At 35.9% G+C, this 13,201-nt stretch overlaps 1 protein-coding gene and 1 non-coding gene across 2 annotated transcripts; one reads left to right on the top strand and one right to left on the bottom strand.

Annotated features, from left to right (window-relative positions):
* Positions 1-1,512: 1,512 nt before the first annotated feature.
* Positions 1,513-4,346, top strand: LOC107622098 (putative serine/threonine-protein kinase At1g54610). The gene is made up of 6 exons (XM_016324018.3): positions 1,513-1,803; positions 1,899-2,216; positions 3,003-3,224; positions 3,356-3,456; positions 3,802-3,922; positions 4,028-4,346. The coding sequence occupies exons 1-6, from the start codon at positions 1,513-1,515 to the stop codon at positions 4,325-4,327; spliced, it is 1,353 nt and encodes a 450-aa protein (XP_016179504.3). The 3' UTR covers positions 4,328-4,346.
* A 5,161-nt stretch (positions 4,347-9,507) lies between these two features.
* LOC148581357 (small nucleolar RNA R71) lies at positions 9,508-9,615 on the bottom strand. The gene has a single exon (XR_015896216.1). It is a non-coding gene; the product is annotated as a small nucleolar RNA R71 (small nucleolar RNA).
* Between the last annotated feature and the right edge of the window lie 3,586 nt (positions 9,616-13,201).

The following is a 13,201-nucleotide window of genomic DNA, read 5'->3' on the forward strand; positions in this document are numbered from 1 at the left end:
TGATTTCCAGCAAATTATTCACTCGGATATAGAATGGTGTTTGCTTTGTTTCTTTGCATGTTTAAAAAAAAACCCTTATCTTTATATTGACCCTAAAACAAAAGTAGAGAAAGAAATGGATGCTTCGGCATTGGATATGTTAAAGTCCAATTACAAAAAACAGAATGAAGCCAGACTGTGACGTATTTTGCTGTTTGTATAATGTAACGCCAGCCTTGGCAGCAGAAAATAACTAACAATCTACCATTTCGTTAAGACCAGAGATCCTACGTTGTTTATAGTCCAATAATTAGAATTCAAAATTTAACTGACGGAAAAACCATAGGCTGAGACACTAGTATCTTCTCCTCATTGGAATATTCTTATTATTCCTTCTTAAATCTTTACCATGTGCCAGCTTAGAGGGACGGTTCCATATATCTGTTTGTTTCGTTTGCTTCTTTGCTAGTGAGGCCAGAATCACTTTCTGGTTTCTTCTTCACACAGCTCCCATTTTTAAGTAACTGTTATTTCATTGACTTTGGTTGTTACTGAAACATACGTACATATTTGCCATGGGATGTGTCTTCGGCCGGTTAATGGTCGATTCTCCACCTCGCAAACAGGTCAAGTCTAAGCGGCGTCACGGTCACCATGGCAACAAAGCTATGACCAAGAAAGGTTCAAGGAAACATCATCCTTCTAAGTATGCGGATATGAAAAGGGAGAGTAGGAGACAGAGTGTGAAGGAGAATAATAATAATAATAATATTAAGAATAATTTATCCGGAGCAGTTGAACAGCAGGTTTTGCGAGGTGGAAAAGAAAGTTTGGCTGCTCCCAAAGAAGAGAAGAAGATTGAGAGAGAAGACGATGATGAAGAGAAGAATATTGCAGGATATGAATTTGTTGATGGATGGCCAAAGTGGCTGGTTGATAATATCCCAAGATATGTTCTTGATACTCTTGTTCCAAAGAGTGCTGATTCCTATATAAAACTGGGAAAGGTAACAATACTAAGGAGGCATGTCTTAGGTTGTATCTAGACCAACTCTTTTTGGTCAATATTAGCCGACTATTTTAAAATTGAGTTATGCTAAGTGTACATTAAAATCAGCCACTAAAGTTAGTTACAAGTATAAAATACATGTTAGAATACAAATATACATTAAAAATAAATTAAACCACACATGTATTTATACACAAATATATTGGTGACTGATTTTGATGTACAAATAGTATTTTTGTTTAAAATTATGTTATTTATTTTAAATTTTAGATCCTAACTCATAAGGTTGGCACTTATATACATATTGGAAGGGTACATACCATACAGAGACATGCTTTATTGAAAAAAATAAAGGGACCTATATATGTTATCCACCCTCTCTGTCTATATCTCTGTACATTCTCACTATGTATCTCAGTAAGCACCAAATTATAAATATTTAGTTCTAAATTCTAAAAGGTTAATGTTCGCTAACTAAAAATTGGTTAGTGAACTTTTTCTAATAAAAAACTTATAATATATGCATGCAGGTAGGATGTGGAACATATAGCAATGTGTACAAAGCAAGAGATAAGCGAAGTGGGAAGATTGTTGCTTTGAAGAAAGTGAGGTTTGACACATCTGATCCTGAGAGTATAAAGTTTATGGCGAGAGAGATTATGATACTTCACACATTAGATCATCCGAATGTGATCAAGCTTGAAGGAGTAGCAACATCAAGAATGCAATACAGTATATATTTGGTTTTTGAGTTCATGCATGCTGACCTTACACGAATTATAGCCCGACCGGCGGTGAGACTAACTGAACCACAGGTTTGGTTTTAATTAGAAGATGTGATTAGTTGAACTTTCATATATCAATATATAACTTTGTAATAATAGAGTGCTTTATGATTTTGTTGCAAAAGATAAAGTGTTACATGCAACAACTGCTTTGTGGGCTCCAATACTGTCACGAAAAGGGTGTTATCCACCGAGATATTAAATCTTCAAACTTGTTAGTAGACACAAGAGGGGTGCTGAAAATTGCAGATTTTGGTCTTGCACATTCTTTTGACATCAAATCCAATGGCCCTCTTACAAATAAAGTGGTGACTCTTTGGTATAGAGCTCCTGAACTTCTCTTAGGTTCAACTAATTATGGATTTGGAGTTGATCTCTGGAGTGCTGGATGCCTATTGGCTGAAATGTTCGTTGGAAGACCGATAATGCCGGGAAGAACAGAGGTAAAAATAAAATAAAGAATGGATAAAAATAATACACACTAAATATCATATATGAATTAATTTTTTTCGTGCTGGATTAAAATGCTATGGAAAAAAAAAAACACAAAATTATCCACCAAAAATTTAAAATCTCAAAAGTACACATGAAAGATAAATTCCATTGATTATATCCACTAATCGGTCATGCAACTTTGAAAAGGCTTAACACGTTACGAATGTGATCATTTACATCAATTATCTCAAGGTCATCAGGTGCATCAACATGATGCCCTTAATAGAGTTCAGAGATATAGGAGATTATGCAGAAAGTGTTGAAGCAGAGGAAACAGAATTATGATCAATGAATGAAATTAAAGAGTATTGTTATTGTTTTTTTATCACTATATACAAGTCTTATATACTAGTGTGGTTCTAACCATCTCACAATAGGAAGTAACAACTAACTGCTCTAACAATTCTCTTATCTGACATAACAAAAATCAGTTTCCTTGTTTGCTAAGTAACCTCCTTCTTTCTTGTTTAGCTCCCAATAAACATGTACAGTAGTACCAACTAGGGAAATAATGTGGCACGTGTGAAGTCCCCTTCATGGTTACACAGATCACTTTGACAAATTGGTGGATATGACTAATGAAATTTATCTTCTATCTGATTTTGGATATATATATATATATATTGTATTTTTCCTAAAATAAAAAGTCTTAATTGAAATTTGGGAAGGAATAAAAAACATGTCAATTTTGGCTTGGATTCTAATTAATAAGTACTTTGATTTGATGTTTGTAGGTTGAACAGCTTCACATGATCTTCAAACTTTGTGGTTCTCCTTCAGATAATTACTATAGAAAACTGAAGTTAACAAGCAGCCATCGTCCGTCACAACGTTACAGACCTAACTATAACGGAAACTTCCCGAACCTTCCTTCGTCTTTCCTTCATCTCTTGGCCACGCTTCTTGATCTTGACCCTTCACACCGTGGCACCGCTGCCTCTGCTCTTCGAAGTGAAGTGAGCCATTTTGATATTTTATTTTTCTCACGGTTTTTTTATATGTTAAGTTTATTGCAACTAATTAGTTAGTTATGCAAGTTGGTTAAGTTTCCTTTTACTCACTTTAATTTTAACTGATTATTATATAGTTTTTCAATTCAAGTCCGTTACCGTGCGACCCTTCAGACTTACCAGCAATCTACAATAATAATAATGATGAGGATGAACGAATTCATCAAAAGAGACGTAGGTAAGCTATTATATATTCCACATACTTGTACATATGATGCTATTTTTAATTTCTACATGAACACCAACTTGTGAACTTGTACATACCAACACGTGAATGAAATATACAGAAACGGATCATTATAGAGTGATAATAATTCAAAGTTATCTTATTTAATTCAATATCTATAATTTTATACATGTAACATCGATAATTATATACTTATTGCATTTAATTTCAGTCAATTATTATAGAACTAATTATGAAATGCAAAATAAAATAAATGATAATTAAAAGATATAAAATAAAATAATTTTGGACTGTTGTTTTACTAATTTTTTATTGTGTACCAAATATTATGGATAGACACAGGGTTCCGAAAAGAGGGCAAGTGTCTCAACCCAATACAAATCATGTTAGTCAATTGGAAAAGAACAACCAAACAGCTGAACATTTCAAGAGAGATTCAGAATCGTCCACCAAAGAGGTGAACCAACGTATATAATTCACAAATCCACCTTGTTACTTACGTTTAATGAATATATATAGAGAAATTAATCATGTTATAATGATAATAAATTGAGACGTTCAGGATAAGAAAGAACAAGAGAAGCAGGGGCAAGAAACAGGCACTGTTAGTTCAAGCAGCACATCATCGAGCTCCAAAAATATTATGAACATGAATAATGCATCCTCAACAACATCATCAATTTTCTCTAGTAATGGCAAAACTGAAGCACATCCCAATTATGCTCTCTTACACCCATATGTGATTGGAGTGATCAATCATAATAATAAGAACGAAGCCAATAATGAATCCCACCAACGTAAGACCCTCTCAGCATTGGATCTAAGATTTGATACAGAGAAGCTATCAAATCTTTCTGAATAGCCTAAAGTTGAAGGATCTAACTTTGATCCCATTATGTTGAGAAAAGTTTTCTTTTCCTTTTTTTTCTTCTTCTATTGTTATCATCAGTTAATCTTGCAATATTATTATTATTATTATTATTATTATTATTATTATTATTATTATTACTATTATTATTATTATAAATTAAAAAGTGTACAATTTAATGGAGTTTGCGGCTGCTGACTTATGTTTCTTGTCTTTAGATTTGCCTCCTCGAGGAGTAAGTTGTGTAGACAATTACACTTAACAGGAAATGGATCCTCTCCATTTTTTTTAATAATTGAGGGAGTAAAGTATGATCTTTCACTATTAATTTTATAAGTGTGACCAAGAATAAATATAAGAGAGGAAACAATGAAAGGTTAGAAATCACACTTTACATTGTCAATTTTTTTTAACAATTGAGGGAGTAAAACAGAGGGTGTATTGGGAAGAGAAAGTATAGAGAGCCAACATTTTTATTAAAATCTGATCAGTACTTAATCAACAAAAAAAGTGAGTAATTCTATATCATTGGATAAAATCTCATACCATTAAAAATATCAATGATGACTAATTAACAGTTACAAATCACAAAATTTGCTGGTCCTCTAGCATTCTTTTATTAAAAATTGTACGTTTAATTTGATACTGATTCTTCATATGGTCATTAAATTTGAAAATCAATTATTTATTAAGGAGGTAATATAAAATGAAAATACTTGGGAGATAATAAAAATCAGTCTAAATTAATTTAAAATTTTTTTATTTTATATTCATTAATTATTTTTAAAATAAATATATAAAATATAAATATTAAATTAAATAAAATAATTTTAAATTATGTTTTTTCAAACATTATTCAATATAAAATTAGTTGTTTGTGTAAAAATACAAGGTAAATGTCTCTCTACATAATTTTTTTGATAGTGTAAATAGTCATTCATGAATAGGACTAATAGTGTCCAAAAAAACAAGATTATAAATATTGGTCGGAACATCTTTCATCCACACTTCATTTGGATTGGTAAGATCCATTTTAACCAATTCATGAGCTATCATATTTTCACTTCTTTTTATATGAGAGACTTCTACTACTAATCTTAAACTAGTTGCTAAATTAAAATAATCAACAATGAACGATCCAAAATAATTATTTTTGCTCTTGTTAGATCTGAGACTTTGGATGACTTCTATATTATCATTCTCCACAATAACATCAAAGAAGCAACATTGTTGGGCTTTTTTTAAACCCGTTAAACAAGTCAATGCCTCAGCTTCTTGGGAATTAAGGGATAGGTCCCTTTCCACGTGCTAGCCATTACGATGGCACTAAAATCATCTCTTGCCATTACTCCTATGCCAACCAATCCATTATCTAAAGTAGATGCATCCACATTTATTTTAATGGAATTGGTAGGTGGGCAAACCCATCTTTCGAAACTGTTCGAGCCAGGAGGTGGTGATTGGAGCTTAGCATCGGTGATTCTCAACGCAAAAAGAAACTCTTGATACTTTCTTCTTGCTCGATCAGCTGCTTCCATTGAAGATTCTTCTTTATTTTAAAAAATGAGATGGTTACGGCTTGTCCAAAGAGATAGAAGACAGTTGCACAACAAACTTTGATCTTGGGGATTAAGGGATTTCAGTAAAAATTCAATCCACTCTAGTGCTTCCATAGATGGACTTGCAGTCGTTCGAATTGCCAAAGGAGAATAAAACCAAAATCTTCGAGCAAAATCGCAATTCTTGAAGAGGTGAGTTTTAGATTCTTCATTCTTCCAACAGTGGGGGCAGATGGCAATACAATTGACATCTCTCTTTTGCAGGTTCAATTTTGTTGGCAGTGATTTATTAAGGATTTTCTAAGCATAGTAAATTGCACGGGGGTGAGCTTTTGCTTTCCAAAGTTATTTCCACCGAGGCTCTTCTAGGTTTGGTGATAGCCCACTTCTATTTCAGAATTGTTCTTGCTTTATGATTTTGTGGTACGCATCCTTGATTCTGTACTCCCTATTCCTTGAGAATTTCCAATAATATTGATCTTGCTGTGCTGTTATGGTAGTGGAATTCTTATGATTTGTTGGACTTCGAACTCCATGAACATGTTCCTGATTTTCATAATATCCCATCTATTTCCTTCGTCATTCATTAACTCTCTAACAGTTGCATTCTCATCTAAACTGTTAATTAAGCTCCATATTCCTTGATTGTTCTGTTCTGGAAACCATGGTACCCCCAAATCTTTACAGACTTTCCATTTCCTATCTTTCATAGCCCCCTAATTCAAGAATTTCCTTTGCATTCAAAATACTTCTCCATGTATAGCTTGGTGCATAGCCTATTGATTCTTCTAGAAAACTGGGTCTAGGATAATGCCTTGTTTTTAGGACTCTTGCTGTTAGGGACTCAGGTTTTGTCATTAATCTCCACCCTTGTTTTCGCCAAAAGTGCTGAATTAAAGGCCTCAAATTTTGGGAATCCTAGTCCACCTTCTGGTTTGCTAGAACAAAGTTTATCCCAATTGATCCAATATATCTTTCTTTCACCATTCCTACTCCCCCAACAAAATCTTCTTATCATGGCATCTAGGTATTGGCAAAGTCCTTTGGGTATTTAAAAGCATCCCATGATATAAGTAGGAATTGATTGTGCAATCACTTTTATCAGTATCTCCTTCCTTACTCTTGAGAGTTATTCCTCCTTCCATCCCTTGAGCTTTTTCCAAACTCTCTCCTGGATAAATAAAAAACTTCATTTTTGGATCTTCCGATGAAAGTGGGCAAGCCCAAGTACTTCGAATGTTGTTGCACCTCCTTTATCCCTAACCAGTCTTGGATAAGATTTGTTCTGATAGTAGGCACATTTCTGCTGAAGGAAATTTTTGACTTATCCAAATTGATTCTTTGGCATGAAGCTATCTGGTATTGGATGAGAACTTCCTTAATACCTTGTATGTTTAAGCTTTTTATTTTTTATTTTCGAAAAAAATTTTCAAAAATACAAAAATATTTCTACTCTGTTTTTCAAAATTTTTAAGAATGAATTCTAGTGTTTCATGATGATTTTTTGAAATCTAGCTGGCTGTGAAGTCATGTCTAATCTTTTGGACCGAAGTTTCAACTTATCATCACAATTGCTTGTTGATTTCTATCAATTTTGCTGTTGAGAGTAATGATTTGCTAAAGCTTGGCTGGCCATTGGCCATGTCTAGTGTTTTGGACCGAAGCTTTCACTAAAAACTTGGCTGGCTAGTAAGCCATGTCTAATTCCTGGACCGGAGTTTTAGACTAACATTGCATGATTCCTGGAATTCTCATTAAGAATTTTGAACCCCTTTTTCTCTTTTTCCATATAATTTTCGAAAAATCACAAAAAAATTTATAAAATCATAAAAACCAAAATATATTTTGTGGTTCTTGTTTGAGTCAAGTGTAAATTTTTAAGTTTGGTGTCAATTGCATGTCTTTATTCTTCTTGCATTTTTTCGAATATACGCAATATGTTCTTCATTGATCTTCAAGTTGTTCTTGATGATCCCAGTGCTCTGATCTTTAATTTCTCTTATTTTGTGTCTTTTGTTGTTTCTTACATGCATTTTTAAATTGTTATAGTCCTCAGTATACAAACTTCTGAGTTTGGTGTCTTGCATGCATTGTTTATTTGATCTTAGTTGCATTTTTTTTGTTGTTTCTCATCATTAAAAATTCAAAAATTTTTAAAAAGTATGTCTTTTCAAGTCAATAACACAGAGAATTGAAGATTCAGAACATTCAGCAGAGGAATTACACAGAAAAAGCTGGGCGTTCAAAACGCCTAGTGAAGAAGGAAAACTGGCATTTAAACGCCAGCCAGGGTACCTGGCTGGGCGTTAAATGCCCAAAAAGGTAGCATTTTGGGCGTTAAACGCCAGAATGGATGCCATTCTGGGCGTTTAACGCCAGGAGGACACTAGAGGGAAGATTTTGTTTTTAATTCAAATCTTTTTCAAATTTTCATAATTTTTCAAAATCAAATCTTTTTCAAATCATATCTTTTCAAAATCAATTTCTTTTCAATTTTTTTTATTTATTACTATTTTCGAAGATCCTTGCTACAATTAGTGATTTAATTCAAAATTTTTAAGTTGTTACTTGCATATTAAGAAAGGATCAAAAGTTTTAATTCTAGAATCATATCTTTTAACTTCTTGTTGGTCAAGTAATCAACTTTAATTTTAAAAACTTTCTTCTTTTAAATTTGATTCTCAATCATATCTTCTCAATCATATCTTTTCAATCACATCTTTCTCAAAATTAAGTTTCAATCATATCTTTGTGATTTCTAATTTCAAAATCTTTTTCAAAAATCACTTAATTTCTTTCCCAATCTTAGTTTTCGAAAATCATTTACCAAATTTTCAAAATTTCTCTTAATTATTTCAAAATCTTTTTACTTTATTTTCGAAAATTCTTCCCCTCTTCTCACATCTTTCTATTTATGGACTAACACTCCTCCTCAATGTACAATTCGAACTCTATCCCTCTTGATAAGTTCAAATTCTTTCTTCTCTCCTTCTATTCTTCTTTACCTCTGACACCTCAAGGAATCTCTATACTATGTAATAGAGAATTCCATATTTTCTTCTACTCTCCTTTCATATGAGTAGGAGCAAGGACAAAGGCATTCTTGTTGAAGCTGACCCTGAACCTGAAAGGACCTTGAAGAGAAATCGAAGAGAAGCTAAAGTACAACTCTCTATATAGGACCTAATAAAACTTTTCAAACAAGAAGAAGCCATGGCAGCCGAAAACAACAACAATGCCAACAATGCAAGGAAGGTGCTTGGTGACTTTACTGCACCTACCCCTAACTTCTATGGGAGAAGCATCTCAATCCCTACCATTGGAGCAAACAACTTTGAGCTTAAGTCTCAATTAGTTTCTCTAATGCAACAGAATTACAAGTTTCATGGACTTCCATTGGAAGATCCTCAGTTCTTAGCTAAATTCTTGTAAATCTGTGACACTGTCAAGACTAATGGGGTTGATCCCGAGGTCTACAAGCTTCTGCTTTTTCCCTTTGCTGTAAGAGACAGAGCTAGAACATGGTTGGACTCACAACCTAAAGAAATCCTGAACTCTTGGAAAAAGCTAGTCAATGCCTTCTTGGCAAAGTTCTTTCCACCTCAAAAATTGAGCAAGCTTAGAGTGGAAGTCCAAACCTTCAGACAGAAGGAAGGTGAATCCCTCTATGAAGCTTGGGAAAGATACAAGCAATTGATCAGAAGGTGTCCTTCTAACATGCTTTCAAAATGGAGCATCATAGGTATTTTCTATGATGGTCTATCTGAACTGTCCAAGATGTCATTGGATAGCTCTACTGGAGGATCTCTTCATCTGTAGAAGACGTCTGCAGAAGCTCAGAAACTCATTTAAATGGTTGCAAATAACCAATTCATGTATACCTCTGAAAGAAATCCTGTGAATAATGGGACAAGTAAGAAGAAAGGAGTTCTTGAGATTGATACTCTGAATACCATATTGGCTCAGAACAAAATATTGACTCAACAAGTCAATATGATTTCTCAAAGTCTGTCTGGAATGCAAGCAGTAACAGGCAGTCCCAAAGAAGCTTCATCTGAAGAAGAAGCTTATGATCCTGAGAACCCAACAATGGAAGAGGTGAATTACATGGGAGAACCCTATGGAAACACCTATAATCCTTCATGGAGAAATCATCCAAACCTCTCATGGAAGGATCAACAGAGGCCTCAACAAGGCTTCAACAACAATAATGGTGGAAGAAATAGGTTTAGCAATGGCAAACCTTTTCCATCATCTTCTCAGCAACAAACAGAGAATTCCAAGCAGAACCACTCTGAATTAGCAATTGTAGTCTCGGATTTAATTAAAACCACTCAAAGTTTCATGACTAAAACAAGATCCTCCATTAGAAATTTGGAGGCACAAGTGGGTCAGCTGAGTAAGAAAATTACTGAACTCCCTCCTAGTACTCTCCCAAGTAATACAAAAGAGAATCCAAAAAGAGAGTGCAAGGCCATCAACATTACCCACACGGCCGAACCTGGGGAGGAGGAAGAGGCAGTGATTCCCACTGAGGAAGACCTCAATGGACGTCCACTGGCCTCCAAGGAGTTTCCTAATGAGGAACCATGGGAATCTGCGGCTCACACTGAGACCATAGAGATTCCATTGAATTTACTGTTTCCATTCATGAGCTCTGATGAGTATTCTTCCTCTGAAGAGGATGAAGATGTTACTGAAGAACAAGTTGCTAAGTACCTTGGAGCAATCATGAAGCTAAATGCCAAGCTATTTGGTAATGAGACTTGGGAGGATGAACCCCCTTGCTCACCAAAGAACTGAATGACCTGACTAGGCAGAAATTACCTCTGAAGAGACAGGATCCTGGAAAATTCTCAATACCTTGTACCATAGGCACCATGACCTTTGAGAAGGCTCTGTGTGACCTAGGGTCAAGCATAAACCTCATACCTCTCTCTGTAATGGAGAAGCTAGGAATCCTTGAGGTACAAGCTGCAAGAGTCTCACTAGAGATGGCAGATAATTCAAGAAAATAGGCTTATGGACTTGTAGAGGATGTCTTGGTAAAGGTTGAAGGCCACTACATCCCTGCTGATTTCATAATCCTAGACATTGGGAAGTGTATGGATGAATCCATCATCCTTGGCAGGCCCTTCTTAGCCACAGCAGAAGCTGTGATTGATGTTGACAAAGGAGAATTGGTCCTTCAAGTGAATGAGGACTCCCTTGTGTTTAAAGCTCAAGGATCTCCCTCTTTAACCATGGAGAGGAAGCATGAAAAGCTTCTCTCAATGCAGAGTCAAATAAAATCCCCACATTTAAACTCTAAGTTTGTTGTTGGGAGGCCACAACCAAACTCTAAGTTTGGTGTTGAGAGGCCATCATCATGCTCTGAGTATCTGTGAGGCTCCATGAGAGCCCACTGTCAAGCTATTGACATTAAAGAAGCGCTTGTTGGGAGGCAACCCAATTTTACTTATCTATGTTAAATTTCCATTTTTCATTGTTATTTTATGTTTTCTATAGGTTGATGATCATGTGAAGTCACAAAAATAATTGAAAAAGAAAAAACAAACTGAAAAACAGAATGAAAAATAGCACACCCTAGAGGAGAAGCCTGCTGGCGTTTAAACGCCAATAAGGGCAGCAGAATGGGCGTTAAACGCCCAGTCTGGCACCATTCTGGGCATTTAACGCCAGAAAAGGGCAAGAAGCTGGCGTTAAACACCAGATATGGGCAGCAACCTGGCGTTTAACGCCAGGATTGGCAGCAGAGGGCGTTTTGCACGCCTAATTGGTGCAGGAATGAGAAATCCTTGACACCTCAGGATCTGTGGACCCCACAGGATCTCCACCAACCTCAACTCACTCTCTCTCTTCTTCACACCTTTTCATAATACTCTTCCCCAAATACCCTTCACTAATCACCTCAATACCTCTTCCCCAAAAACCCCTTAGCTATCAAATCCTACCCTCTTCTCCAAAATCCCTTCACCAATCCACATCCATCCATCATAAAACCCCACCTACCTCACCATTCAAATTTAAACCACTTTCTCTCCCAAACCCACCCATATATGGCCGAACCCAAGCCACCTCTTCACTCCTATATAAACCCATCTTCACTCCTTCATTTTCACACATCTTAAACATTACTTCACCCCCTTGGCCGAAATACTACCCCCTCCATCTCCTCTATTTTTTCTTCCTCTACTCTCTTCTTTCTTCTTTTGCTCGAGGACGAGCAAACCTTCTAAGTTTGGTGTGGTAAAAGCGTTGCTTTTTATTTTTCCACCACCATTTATGGCACCTAAGGCCGGAGAAACCTCTAGAAAGAGGAAAGAGAAGGCAAAAGCTTCCACCTCCGAGTCATGGGAGATGGAGAGATTCATCTCAAGGGTGCATCAAGACCACTTCTATGAAGTTGTGGCCAAGAAGAAAGTGATTTCCGAGGTCCCTTTCAAGCTCAAAAAGGGTGAATATCTGGATATCCGACATGAGATCCAAAGAAGAGGTTGGGAAGTTCTCACCAACCCCATTCAACAAGTTGGAATCTTAATGGTTCAAGAGTTTTATGCCAATGCTCGGATCACCAAGAACCATGATCAAAGTGTGAACCCGGACCCAAAGAATTGGCTTACAATGGTTCGGGGGAAATACTTAGATTTCAGTCTGGAAAATGTAAGGTTAGTATTCAACTTGCCAATGATGCAAGGAGATGCACACCCCTACACTAGAAGGGTCAACTTTGATCAAAGGTTGGACCAAGTCCTCATAGACATTCGTGAAGAAGGCGCTCAATGGAAAAGAGATTCAAGAGGGAAGCTGGTCCAACTAAGAAGGCATGACCTCAAGCCCATGGCTAGGGGATGGTTGGAGTTCATCCAACGCTCAATCATTCCCACTAGCAACCGGTCTGAAGTTACTATAGACCGGGCTATCATGATCCATAGCATCATGATTGGAGAGGAAGTAGAAGTTCATGAGGTTATATCCCTAGAACTCTACAAGGTGGCAGACAAGTCTTCTACTTTGGCAAGGTTAGCCTTCCCTCATCTCATTTGTCATCTTTGCAATTCAGCTGGAATTGACATAGAGGAAGACATCCTCATTGATGAAGACAAGCACATTACTAAGAAAAGGATGGAGCAAAAAAGAGATCTCACTCATGGACAAGAGCATGAGGAAATTCCTCATCATGAAATTCCTGAGATATCTCAAGGGATGCATTTTCCTCCACAAAAACTATTGGGAGCAAATTAACACCTCCCTAGGAGAATTAAGTTCCAATATGGGACAACTAAGGGTGGAGCACCAAGAGCATTCC

Source organism: Arachis ipaensis, chromosome B10 (genome assembly GCF_059453495.1).
Source record: "Arachis ipaensis isolate K30076 ecotype BB chromosome B10, ASM5945349v1, whole genome shotgun sequence".
Classification (NCBI taxonomy): Eukaryota; Viridiplantae; Streptophyta; class Magnoliopsida; order Fabales; family Fabaceae; genus Arachis; species Arachis ipaensis.

What these genes read in the sequence shown, in the direction of transcription:
- LOC107622098 (XM_016324018.3), top strand. Translation starts at nt 1,513, where the DNA reads ATGCAGGTAGGATGTGGAACATATAGCAATGTGTACAAAGCAAGAGAT. An exon ending in ATTCATCAAAAGAGACGTAG is followed by an intron (nt 3,457 to 3,801) that starts GTAAGCTATTAT and finishes TATTATGGATAG; the next exon opens with ACACAGGGTTCCGAAAAGAG. An exon ending in CAGAATCGTCCACCAAAGAG is followed by an intron (nt 3,923 to 4,027) that starts GTGAACCAACGT and finishes TGAGACGTTCAG; the next exon opens with GATAAGAAAGAACAAGAGAA.